General features: G+C 42.5%; 1 protein-coding gene across 4 annotated transcripts in view; it reads left to right on the top strand.

Moving 5' to 3' along the window:
• The window catches only part of ELMOD1 (ELMO domain containing 1), a 55,481-nt gene extending 42,796 nt beyond the window's left edge, over positions 1 to 12,685 (top strand). For all 4 annotated transcript variants that reach the window (XM_084781887.1, XM_084781886.1, XM_084781889.1 and 1 more), the window contains 3 exons: positions 1,163 to 1,213; positions 2,547 to 2,680; positions 11,212 to 12,685. In XM_084781887.1, the coding sequence (XP_084638013.1) occupies positions 1,163 to 1,213; positions 2,547 to 2,680; positions 11,212 to 11,384 (358 nt within the window). In that variant the 3' untranslated portion in view covers positions 11,385 to 12,685. The remainder of the gene's footprint in view (positions 1 to 1,162; positions 1,214 to 2,546; positions 2,681 to 11,211) is intronic.
• Positions 12,686 to 13,497: the final 812 nt, after the last annotated feature.

Genomic DNA, 13,497 nt, shown 5'->3' with positions numbered 1-13,497 from the left:
ATCACGGTGTCTCGGAAATACGAATCCACTTCTTACATGATTGTCTGAAAGAAGTATTTTTGACCAGTTGTGGCATCATCGTAGCTCCTATCAGGTCTTACATATTTCAGGTATCCAACAGTGAGACGTGACTATATATGGACTAAGGGCATGTTCGCAGGTATCCTTCAGCAAGCATGATACATTGTGACTGTCCACAGAGTCCTCAAGTAACTGCAGGGATAAAGGTAGATGCAACTTTAAGAGGAGAATTATGCCTGTTGGTTTTCGTTTGTTTGCCTAGGGGCCATCTTATAGGTAATCAAATAAGTGGAAACTACTTGGCCTTTTCTTATATTTAAAATGCAGACAAAGATTTTATTGAGCAACTATAGACACAAGATTTCATTTAATACATATGGATGCACTGTGGACTTTCAAAAGCTTTGTTGAAGAGAAAATGGATACCTACAATTTTTTTTTTAATTTCACGTGTAGTTCAACCCATTTGGAAGATGAATCTTTTATAGAGGCAAACTCTCTTGGTGCCTCTTTAGTTTATAGATTGTTGGTTAGAAAACACACTTTTAAAATAGGAATGTCTTAACATGAAATCCAGCAATGATTTGGCATCGTAGCCAGTCATTTGCAGAGTAGAAAGCACATGCGTTTAAATAGTCATCCTGTGCAATGTTTCTGTGCCTGTGTGCTATGGAGTTACATGAGTGTTTGTGGCATGTCATTTGCCATCTGCTCTAGAAAAATCCTCCTTTTTCCAGCTTAGATGAATTTAAGAACTGTATGTAGCTCCAACTCTAAAGTTTGTTTTTGAGACAAGGTCTTACTACGTAGCTCAGGCTGACCTATAACTCAAAAATCTTCCTGCATTGGCTTATGTTAAAACCGCTAACTATATGTATACGTACGTTATCCAACACTAAGCAGTTTGAATATATCAACTCTGAAAGCAACAACACTAGCGGGGACTGATGGGATTACAGATGTGTGTTACCACGCCGCCGAGATTGTGCTGTTGTTTTTAACAGTGACACATTCAGACTGCTTAGTGTGATAATAGGGTAACATATATTATCTATGTGTAGTTACTAATTTAATATAGGCATTCAAAGAGAGCAAGAATAAAATAAATATTAAGTGTTGATGTATTTATTTGTTCTTTCAGCAAGTTCAGCAAAACAGAATGGGAGAAGAAGAGAATGGATAAAGCAATTGGGTAAGTGTCGGGTTGTGCATGAAGACTGTCAGCCCTGGCCCGAGGACAGCAGAACTGGGTGGGATTCCCAGCATCCACATGGTGACTCACAGCCATCTATAACTCCAGCTCCAGGAGACCTAATGCTGTTTTCTTGTCTCCATGGGAACCAGGCTGTCACATGGTACATAGATACACATGCAGACAAAACACCAATGCTCATAGAACACTAAAGTGAATTTTTAAAATTATCTTAAGTGTTTACTTTAGATGCCTGGCAACATGCCGTAGCAGGTAAAGGACTTTGCCACTGAGCCTGGTGATCTGCATTGGATCCCTGGAACCTATATGTAGAAGGAAAGAGTGCTCAAATCCTTTCCCGACCTCTAGACATACATGCGTGGCACACGAGACACAAACAAATCAACAAATATTATTAGTGGCCTATTTCATTAAAATATTTCTATGCTGGCTGGGCAATGGTGGTGCACGCCTTTAATCCCAGCACTTGGGAGGCAGAGGCAGGTGGATCGCTGTGAGTTCAAGCCCAGCCTGGTCTAATGCGAGTCCAGGACAGCCAAGGCTACATAGAGGAAACCCTGTCTCAAAAAACAAAAAACAAAACAAAACAAAACAAAAAACAAAAACAAATTACTATGCTGGATTTATAACAACAGGGAGAATTTAAGTATTCTGTTCTCTTTTCTGTAGAATAGGGACATAAGATATACTTTGTAGTGATAACAATATTTCCCACAGAAAATTTTAAATTTTGAAAACCACAGGAGTACTAACCAGAACTCAGCCCACCCTATCACTTGTGCACACCCATAGTGAGACTCATAGCTTTTCCTTCTAGCCGTTTCTTCACGTGCCCATGAGCACCTACACTGAATCCCAGCTTGTTCTACGCATGTATCTTGCTTTAAAGTCTCTAATAATACAATTTTAGTTAGCTGTAAAATTACCATAATTTAATTAGCACCCCAAACTACCATAATTAATTTCTCTAGGAATCTTCCTGCCATATTTGAGTAGTTTCTATGTCTCATCATGATAAATAATGCTGTAATAAATATTCTTAAACATAAAGCTTTGTCAGCGTTGGCCACTGACCTACCATGTGTTTGGAAGTGGAATTACCAAGTCAAAGCACATAAGCTCTCAATTCTCTTAGCACATGCTCCTGAAACTTTGTGATAGATTTACAAGACAAGACTTTGATGTAGTAGAGCTGGATGGGAGGCTTGGCACTCTAATGATTGGGCAGGAATTTAGAGCTCAGGTTATCAGTTTTTGAGGTGTTTATATCCCATATTGCAACACTTTTGGGTTTTGTGGGTCCTACCTACAGGTACTCCTTTGCAATCGTGGGCATCAATATCACCGATCTGGCATATAATCTGCTCGTGAGCGGCGCTCTAAAAACACACTTCTACAACATCGCCCCTGAAGCTCCAACACTGTGTCACTTCCAACAAACATTCTGTAAGTGTCCTACTGTTTAATTATCTGTGTGTGTTTCTGTAGAGAGCTCCAGACAAGGGTCAAAACTGAGAGGTCATTGTGATGGTGCTACATCAGGCCCTTGGAGGAAGTTGCTCTGTGTTAAGTTCTTTGTCTGTTTATTTTCTCATGTAAATACCTTTGCTTATATTTCTGGGCATCGTGGATTTTTTTGTTGTTGTTGTTGTTGTTCTTATATGATATGCAATGTGTCAGCTTCAGGTCTGACTTTTATCTGTCTCCCTCTGATCTAGCGTGACTTAACACTGAAGAACACAACCCTAAAGACAGCCTGAGTTGACTGCCGGGTTCTATGTTTTGACAGAAATGAAATTCACAAGAAGATTAGAAAGTAGTGTTGAAAGACTTGCCTAGAAAGTAGGTCAAAAAGGTGTTGATAAAAAGTTAAAGAAAGGAAGAAGGTTGAAGCATGAAAGGGCCGGTATGAGAAGTCTCCTATCTGTGTAAGGGGGCGGTGACAACAAGGGGAAACTCAGGGGAACCAGACAAAAAAATTAATCAAGAAAAAACTAGCAAGATGGCTCTGTGGGTGAAAACAGTTGCTGCTAAGCATGAAGATCTGAGTTCGATCACCAAGACATACATGATAAAAGGCGAGAACCAACTCTTATAAGGCCTCTCCATAAATGCTCTCTCTCTCTTTCTCTCTGTCTCTCTCTTTCTCTGTCTCTGTCTCTCTCTGTCTCTTCCTCTCTCTGTCTCTCTCTCTCTCTCTCTCTCTCACACACACACACACACACACACACACACATGGAAGGAAGGAAGGAAGGAAGGAAGGAAGGAAGGAAGGAAGGAAGGAAGGAGATAAAGGTGATAAAACTTTAGGCCTGAAGGATGGGTCTTCATATTTTAAGTTCTAAATGCCAACATAATAGATTAAAATCTGCCAAATCAACATAATAGATTGAAGTCTATGTCACTATGAGATATTAGGACATTGTAAAGAGATGATCCTGAAATTTTCTGAAACTGTCACTCCAGCACTTTGGAATCAAGATTACACTAGACTTCTCAAGAGCAGCATTTTATTCTAGAACACAGTGGAACGGTGACTACAAGAACTTAAGATGGCACAAAGGGAACGTGATCTACAGTTTCAATTTCACTTATTAAGTATCAAAACAGCACAGACTTTTTCTTTAATAAATGCAAGGTCTTAAATATTTTTGTTTCCCCATAACTTGATCAGGAAACTCTTGAGAAATATAATGTTTCCACAAAATAAAAGAATAATTCTAGGAAGCATAAATTTACCCTGACGACAGGCAGTCTTTCCGGGAGGAGAATGAAGGCATTCTTCAGATGAAGGAAAGCGGCCATCCTGAGGTGGGGCCCACACAACGGGCTGAGAAGAACAAATCTCGATTTCACAAAGCTCTGGAACTAAGAGACCATTTACCACGTTGGAACACATTTAGGATGCACCTGGAACCCTTCGGGAAAGTGGTTTGTGGTTAAATGGAAAACTAAGTCAATGAACGAAGCAGGCAGTTGGTACTGGGTTAAGAAAACCCGTAAGACACTGAGTATGGCTGCATCCCCGAACAGGAGATAAACCCGTATCTTCTGTAAATAGAGGTTTAAAGAAGAGCCCCAAAGTGGAATGCAGCTTCTGGGGAGCTACCCAAAGAATCAGGTGAAGCAACTGTAGAGCGAGGGTTAGGTAAAGGAGGGCACCGTCTTTTGTGGTATTTTGTCTTCTCATCAAACTGTATGAAACTCTCTGATGGGGTGCACGTACAGCTGGTAAGACTGAAAAAGAAGCACTTACTCTATAACCTGTTAGTAGACAACAGAAGTTCCTCACATGACGCTTCGCACCTCCTGCCTTGACCACTGCGGTATTACATTCGCTCCTGTAGCAATTCCATGTCCAACAAATACGGCTGGGGTTTTGCTGCAGATCAGAGTCTATCTGTACTGAGGAATACCGCATCTGAGCAAATAAGTACAGTGTACTGGGAAGTGAAGAGACTGTTTTAAACCATTGGAAAGGTATACTGCTGCCTTTACCCACTCAGTCTGAGAGACCGAGAGAGCTCCTTAAAGCAGGTGCTACTTTCAGTGAAAACCCAAAGGATGCGCGGCAGAAAGTGAAGCAATGGGGACCGAGTGGTGCAACCAGAGACATGCTGAGGGCACGGGCCATAAACCGGGAGAGCACAGCAGACCCAAGCAGCAGCATCGTAGGGAGGGGGTGCGATTAGCCATGATACAGGAAATGTAGGAGAAGAACTTGCGATGGACCCTGAAGAGCTTCGAGCCATGCCAGAGAACACAGTCATAAACTGCTAACAAGAACAGCCTCTTGCTCTGCCTTTCATTAGCCTTTTACAAGTCACCCTATCCTACAGTTTCCATCTGTCTTAGAAAATGTAAGAGGAAATAGAATGAGTTTAATTCCCAGCAAACTGAAGGTCCGTTCCTTTGGGAAGGTCCGTTCCTTTGGGAAGGTCCGTTCCTTCGGGAAGGTCCATTGGAAGCCACAGAATGGACATTCCTATGAGATGCCATAGATTCCTGATGAGTTAGAAGCCTGCAGACTTTTAATTCATCTGCTTGGAGTTAAAAATCTGACATCTCCCAGGGAAGAATCAGAGCTGACACTAGAAATAATCAGCATTGAAGGGTAGGAGTAGATGCTTTGTTCATCGCTATACACTCACCCTAGTTGAGAGTGCTTGGCAGCTATATATTGGGTGGATGGTGGATGGACAAATGGATGGACTGACAGGCAGATAAGATTCTACAATATTGGATGATATTCCTTTCAGGGAGAAAGAGGGTGTAGCTAATAGGGAAATGTTTTAGCATTACCCAATTGATGGGCTTTTCAAAAGAATCCTAGCTCAGGTAAGTAAACAGGAAGCAGGATCTTATTTCCCAGGACACTCTTCTGGTTTTAGAGAGAACAGAAAACCCCCTAACAGATTAGGTCATGGACTGAGAACAGGCATCTTTAGAAGAGGCAAACTGTGCCCTGGGTTCATTGTCCCACCATTGGGCATGGTCACTTCTGCACATCGCCCCTGTAATATTCCTGCAATTATCGGTGTCCTTGCACCTGCCTCTGCTCTCTGCCAACAGGATGCAGCGAAGCAAAAACCAAGACACATTTAAGCGGCAATAAATATGCAGCGGGGCCCCTGATAGCAAGCCAAATTAGTATTCAAAGCAAGTATTTCATCTAGAGGAAAGGAAATAAGAATGTGATGGCTCTACTGTCCTGGCTTCACAGTCTTAGTGAACGCTGTGCTGCCAAGGCACCGTGTTGTAAAAAAAAAAAAAAAAACGACATCCAATCTAAAGCTCCACTGAGCACACAACTAACTGTAACGGGGTAAGATTAGGTGCTGTGATCAGAGGAAGGACCAGCGCAGACGAGGGAGGGAGTTATCTCTTCTTTGACCTTCAAGAGAAGGAACTATTGCATAGAAATAGGCACGGAGGAACAGAAGACGCTAAGAGAGGCAGCCTGTAGTGATGGTGGGATGGCAGCCTGCTTCAGCCCTGCCTTCCAGATGTTAACTCTGTGGCTGTGCACTGTTCAAGCCTCCTGGCTGAACCGTGTCCACATCTGTAAGATGGAGCTATGACATCTGCTTGGGCAAGCCACAGCACTGCTAAACGAAATTGAAAACTAGAAGCAATAGCTTGACTCTGTTTTCTCCCTCCCCTTCCCACACCACTCTGTCAGCTTTCTCAGCTGACAAATCATTGTCAGAAACTGGATACCCATCTCTCGCTCTCTCTCTTCAAGAGACAGAGAATTAGGAAACATGAGAACTCCACCTTTTTCCTCATTCTCAGTGCCAAATAGTGTATCTGTTACATACACAACTGGTAGTTGGGTTGATCAGACAACAGGCCAAATGCATTTTTGAATGCACTTTGGAAGCCAGGTCACCGTTTCCATATTTTTACTGCAACCATGTTAGAAAGGCTCTTCCATTTTCCTGATAAGATAGGGAGAGTCTCGGGGAATCTGTCCCCAGGGATTTTGTGTTTACGTTTGTACTTACAGAGGAAGTATTATCACAATGGTGTCAGATTATGAAGCGCCGTCATTCTCCAAGGCGGTCTTCTGTAACTGTGTGTCCAATAGGAAAATGGGAGAAACTACTGCGTCTGAGTTATTCTAGACCTATGTGATGTACTACATCCCCTTAAGAGCAAGGTGCCAGTGTGCCTGCATATTGTAGAAGAGTAGGCATCTTTATGTGCACTACAGAAAAATAAATCGTTCATTACAAGGAAGGAGTTGGCTGGGTGTGGTGGCGCACGCCTTTAATCTCAGCACTTGGGAGGCAGAGGCAAGTGGATCGCTGTGAGTTCGAGGCCAGCATGGCCTACAAAAGGAGCCTAGGACTGCCAACGTAATACAGAGAAACCTTGTCTTGAAAAACTGTTTAGTTAAAAAAAAAAAGGAGTAGAGATGCTACATGTTCTGATTTGATAGTCCACATCATACCCATGCATCAAATGACCACATTGCACCATATAAACACATATAGTCAAAATTTTAAAAAATGGCTTTCACAGTACCTGTATTATCACTGTCAAGGGGAGTATGATAATGAGATGGATGCAGCATGGATGACTTTAATTTTATAATTACATACATATATAATACTATAAATTTATGATTTATAATATCAGAAATTAACTCTCATCCACGGCCAAACATTAGGCAGACAGAGCTCATAGAATCCTGTGAAAGACAGGGGAGGAAGGATTGTAGGAGGCGAGGCATTGAGGACACTGCAAGAAAATGGCGTACAGAATCAACAAAGCGGGGTTCCTAGGGGCTCACAGATTGAACCAACAATCAGGGAGCCTATCTTGGTCAGCACCATGTCCTCTGCACATATGTCATGGGTGTGTAGCTTAGTGTTACTGTGGACTCCTAACAGTGGGAGAGGATTCTCTGACTCTTTTGCCTGTTTTGGGAACCATTTTCCTCCTACTGGGTTGCCACGTCCAGCGCTGATAACGAGGGTTTGTGCCTGGTCTTATTGTAACTTGTTATGCCATGCTTGGTTAAGATCCCTGGGAGGCCAGCTCTTTTCTAAAGGGAAACTGAGGAGGAATGGACATGGGGGAGAAGGGAGGTGGGGGAGGGGCTGGGAGAGAGAAGAGGAGGGAAGGAAGCTGAGGTTGGGGTGTAATATATGAGAGAAGAATTAATAAGAAAAAGGAGGGAAGGAAATCTGGCTGTCCTAGCAAAAATAGCTCAAGTATATCTACTTGAGCTGAGAGACAAGTTAGAAAAAGTAGATGTGCATCTTCTATATTAAGAAATGAAGGAATTATGAATTCTCATTCATTTCTTTTGTAACTGTATCAGTTGAAACCTCCCTAGAAAGGGGCCTGAGGGGATGTAAAAAGATGGAGTCTTCTAGACCTTAGTTTTTAAACCGCAGTGATATGTGATTTATCTGGCTGAATCTGGGTGGGTCTTCATGTTTCAAAAATTACCCTAGGCTACCTGGACGTGGTGGCGCACACCTTCAATCCCAGCCCTCGGGAGGCAGACGTAGGGGCATTGCTGTGAGTTCGAGGCCAGCCTGGCCTACAAAGTGAGGCTACACAGAGAAACCCTGGCTTGAAAAACCAAAAACCAAACAAACAAACAAATTACCCTAGGCTATTCTCAAGATATTAGAGGACTTTTCCTCTCACTGAAATGGACAGAGGATTGAGTTCTTGTTGGTGAGTAAGATGCAGGGATCAGAAGAAATAGTGCTCTGGTTATGTATGGAAACAACCAGGACACAGAGACTCCGTCACCCACTGCACATGAGCTATGATGGAGAGGCCGATGCTCAACCTGAAGAAGCGATGAAAGCTGGACACAGCATACTGCGAGCGCCAGAGAGGAACTGGATTTGTTCTGTGAATAGAAGCCAACAGCTTTCTGCCCAAGAACCTTCTAAAATCTTGGGCTGAAGCGGGAAGATTACAAATTGAAGACTAGCTAGTACTGCGTACCGAGGCCCTTTGAAAACACAAAACAAAAACAAAAATCCTTCCCTTATATGTGTAACTGTCAATGCCGTTCCTGGAGATGCCCAAGCCTGGGGCAGCTTTTGGGTCCCCTCCGGAATGCAAGGGTCAGATGAATAGAAACAGAAGAGACAGCTCCTGGGATAATGGTGGAGTTAATTTCCACCTTCCCTGGTAGTCGGCTTTGTGTAGCCCCAAGGCCAGCTGGGGGAGGGGAGTGAGAGCCTCCCGTCAGAAATGGTAAAAAAAAAAAAAAAAAAAAAAAGCAGCACTGCCCATTGCCCTGAAAGAAATGGAGTAGGGCTGCGGATGCAGTAGAGCTGATGGAGCGCTCAGTGTTACATAAACCAGGTGTGGCAATGCACTGGAGAGGTGGACACAGGAGAATCAGGGGAGTGTTCAAAGTCCTCTGCGACAGAATGAGTTCAAGAGACCTTGCCAAAAGAAAAAGAAAAGAAAAGGAGCTGAATAGAGAACCCAAAATAAGTGAAAATGATTGCTCCCTCGGCCTTTTTCTCTGAGCTCTTAATGCTGTGTGAGTATGCCTAAGCATGCAGGGGGAGAGGGATAAGAGGGTGAGTCGGCAGTATCAGTGGGTCGCCATCACAATGTGTACTGGAGAGGACACCTCAAATGGGATATGAATAAATGAAGTTTTATTGTTACTCATAGGGTTATGCTGAAAGTATTTCCGTACGTTGTTAGCTACAGAGGAAAAGCTTTGGGTTTCCCTTTGTTATTCAAGTGAGTGTGTTCGTTTGTTCTTTGTTGTCTTCCTGTGCCCCCATTCCTTCTTAAGCTCCTTCCTCCTGGTTTTTCTTTAAATATCAAAGTAAAAGAGACTCTAACCAGAGTCCCCTCCAGGGTTCTGGCTGTGTTTTCTTGCACCTTCGAAAGCTAAGACAAGGAACCGCTTTATAGCATTCACTTCTTCTTTTTATTTTTTCAACTCACTTTTTTCTAATTGATAGAGAGGCCTGCAGTTGCATTTGGGTTTCCTACATCCAAATACATAACATTGCCTTTTAAAGGAAGTATTCACACTTTATTTCAGATGTGAGTAAAAACATGCAGTGTGCTGGAAAGAATGGGGGCAAAGTGGGGGAGAAAGAAACAATAAACAGATTCTTGTTTCAAATTCTTAACATTTATGCAAAAAAAAGTCTCATCACAGAGTGTTCACGGAGAGCAACTTTGAAAGACAAAAGCATTTGAATATGGAATTGTGCTTTGAAAGGCAGCATTAATAACAATTTCGCGAAGCTTCATGGCCAAGTCTGTGGAGCTCAGACTTGATTTACAATTCTTACTGTCTCATAATAGATGGTTAAATACATTTGTTTGATGTGTCTGGGCAATTTAAAACTTTAGTTACATTGAATATCAAGCAGGGAAAAGGCAAAGTGGAGTGGTTTTGAAAGACTGGACCACTGTATTAATTTAGCTGGGATGGGAAGGATGAAGGCGTCACCGACAGCCTTCCAGAATAAGTTCCAGGGGTTTGGGGAGATGGTTCATTGGGTAAGGCACACAGACCACAGTTCAGAATCTACATAAATACCAAGTAGGTGTGATGACCCATCTGCAGTCCCAGTGCTCAGGTGACAGGGTAAGACTCCCCAGAACAAGCCAGCTAGGTAGACTAACTGAATTGGATTCAAGTGAGAGGGTCCACCTCAACATTAAAGGTGGGGAGAAGATGCTTAGTATTATCCCCTGCACACACACCCACATACCTGAAAACATGCATACAGAAATAAATGTAATTTTAAGTATTTGAAAATATTGCTGAAATCTTTGAAAATAAAGGCATAGTGGCGCACACCTTTAATCCCAGCACTTGAGAAGCAAAGGCAGGTGAATATCTGTGAGTTGAGGCCAGCCTGGTCTGCAGAGCACGGTCCAGGCCAGACCAGCCAGGCCTATATAAAGAACCCTTTCTGAGAGAGAGAGAGGGTGGGGGAGAAAAGGAAGAAAAGAAAGAAAGAAAAGCACAACTCAAAGTTGAGCTAGAGAGATGGCTCAGAGGTTAAGAGCTCTGACTTGCCTCTCTGCAAAGCATCCACTTCAATTCCCAGCACCCACATAGCAATTCACTACTGTAACTATGGTTTCAGGGGATCCAGTGGCCTCTTCTGGTCTCCAAAGGACACCCACACAGTGTGGAACACAACAGGCAAACACTCAGAAGCGTTAAAAGGCAATTATGAAAAAAAGAGAATATGTTCCCAATGTGATTCACATTCAAGAGATGACAGAAGTGATTTGCTTTCCTGCTTTGTGGGATTGAAATCTTTAACATTAGCTGCAAAAGGAGAAAATGAAGTAGGCAGCTTGGTAGCTTCTATTCACACTGGCCACACTGGATCCGGGTGTTTTCTGGGAACTCCATGGAGACTGTTCTTTGGTCTAGCTCATGCACAGTGGGTTGGAATGTGCCTAAGGGCTGTTATCTTGCAGTCTTACCGCTGTCTTGTCTCTAACAGGCTATTTGATGCACGAGTTCCACAAGTTCTGGATTGAGGAGGACCCCATGGATATAATGGAGTTTAATCGCGTGCGGGAGAAATTCCGCAAGAGGATCCTAAAGCAGCTGCAGAACCCAAATATGGCTCTGTGCCCGCACTTTGCTGCGTCGGAAGGTTTAATCAACATGTAGTGCCCACACTGGTTTCAATGGATATCCCCAAAAACTGCCCACTGCCTCATTGTCGTCTTAGATCCCTGCTTAGGTGGCAGCTCACACACCTAATGCACATAGTGATATATATATATATATATATATATATATATATATATATATATATATATATATATATATCTGCATGACTTTTGGTACAGTATTTTCATCTCTTGGTCATAATTCCAAGATTCCCCCAAACACCGCTGGTTCTGGAGTATCTACCTCCAGTGACTGCTCATATTGTGGCATCGTGCAGTGTTAAACATCTGTCCCTGACGCCCGGGTGTGAGGAAAGTTTTCTATATTTTTTTTTAGATTTTTTTCCCTCCCCCTCATCATTCAACATTAAGGATGTGTAATAATTCTCTAGCTGTAATTTGTATGTAAGAGATTTAGCTGAGTCTCATTCTGTGTTCATATTCATCAAGATGTTCCATGAAGATTGCTGCTAGCTTCTCAAGCTGGGTTCATGCTCGGACCTCATTCTGGTAAAGTATAATAAGACTTTAAAATAATGCAGACACATGATAAGCCAAACTCTTCCTGCCCATATAGCTGCACTTTCACCAAAATGTAATGAGGCTATAAGAAACTAGCTTAAATAGGAGCCATCCTTGTGTGAAATCCTGCAGAACTATAGCCTGACTTAACTGTAGCTGCAACTATGTCATAGTCATCAGGATAGGAAATTATTTTATTCCCATCACCTCACGGCTTGGATGTCTAAACATGTATATGATGCTTGGAGACCCCAGAAAAGAAGCCATCTCTTTCCAAGGCTGAAAAAAAAAAGGGTTTCTCGTTGCCTGCCTCTTGCTGAACCCAGAGTTGTCCTTAGCGCTCCCCAGATCTGAGTCTCCTTGCTTAGGGGACTGAGTGCTCACTGGTTTGTTCTTTATGTTGAGGGGCAATATTTTAAATTTTTTGCAAAAAATAAAATGTGTTACGACACAGGAACCTAAGTGATGATACCATGCAATGTTTCTTGAAATTAGCATCCTTATGTCAGTGGAAGAAGTTGCTTGGAAGAAGAGAAAACAAAACCATCCTCCAACTGTTAAGAATCATCTTCTTAAAAATGTGATTTAGTTTGGAATTATGACTGTAGTCTGTCGAATAGTATTTGCCATGGTATTTCATACCCATGGTATTTTATACTTTGGGACTATCGATTTTAGTATTATTAGATGTTTGTGTAACCACTTGCTTATTTAAATGAATTTTGAGTACTGCCTAATTGTCAGTATATGAATAAATTACATATCATTCTACAGTAATGAAGAGTGGGCTTCATTTTGATGTTTTCGTGCTCTATGGGTCTTGAGATATGCAAATATGTGAGTGGGTGGAAGGTCAAAGACAAACAACTGGTTATAAATTTCCCTCTTTCAGAGTAGCCAGGGGTGATTTAGAATGTTACGAATGAGAGATTTCCTTAATCTTGAGGTCCTATGATGCGTTTGTGAATAATTTCTTCTTGAATTTAATTCTTTTTAACTTTTGACAGTATCTCATTATGTAGCCCTGCCTTACCTGTAACTCACTGTGTAAACTAGGCTGGCCCGGAACTTAGACCCTCACCTGCCTCCATAGCCAAAGTGCCAGGATTAAAGGTATGCATCACCATGCCCAACCCTCTTACTTTTTCCTCGTTGCTTCCTATAAAATCTGACTTGATTACTGCAAGGCATCTGACTTCTAAAACCCCTCATCTGCTTGTTGTTGCTCAGTAGGATTTCCCTGCTCTAGGGGTGTTTCACACTTCCTCTCTCAGCCCTGGAACCAGATGCTAGCACTTCTACTGCCTCCCCTTCAGCCTGTGCCCTCTGCTACACAGCAGGAAGAAGAAAGTCAGTCAGCGCTCAGTCAGCATACCAGGAATAACGTCTCTAGAAGAAGTGAAAGCTATGAGCCAAGCTGATGGTCCACCTTGGGCACATGGGCACTTTCACCTGAAGGTGAAGGCATGGTTCCACATGCAGGGCAGACTTTGCCAACTACATATGTGTACTGCTTCCTCTTAGCTGGTGTAGTCCTTTACCAGCCATGCACCTTGATGGCATGTAATACTTAGTATACAGTTCAAGGT

The sequence above is a fragment of the Acomys minous genome (assembly GCF_964271855.1).
Source record: "Acomys minous genome assembly, chromosome: 5".
Lineage (NCBI taxonomy): Eukaryota > Metazoa > Chordata > Mammalia > Rodentia > Muridae > Acomys > Acomys minous.
This window is presented reverse-complemented; position numbering and strand designations above follow the sequence as displayed.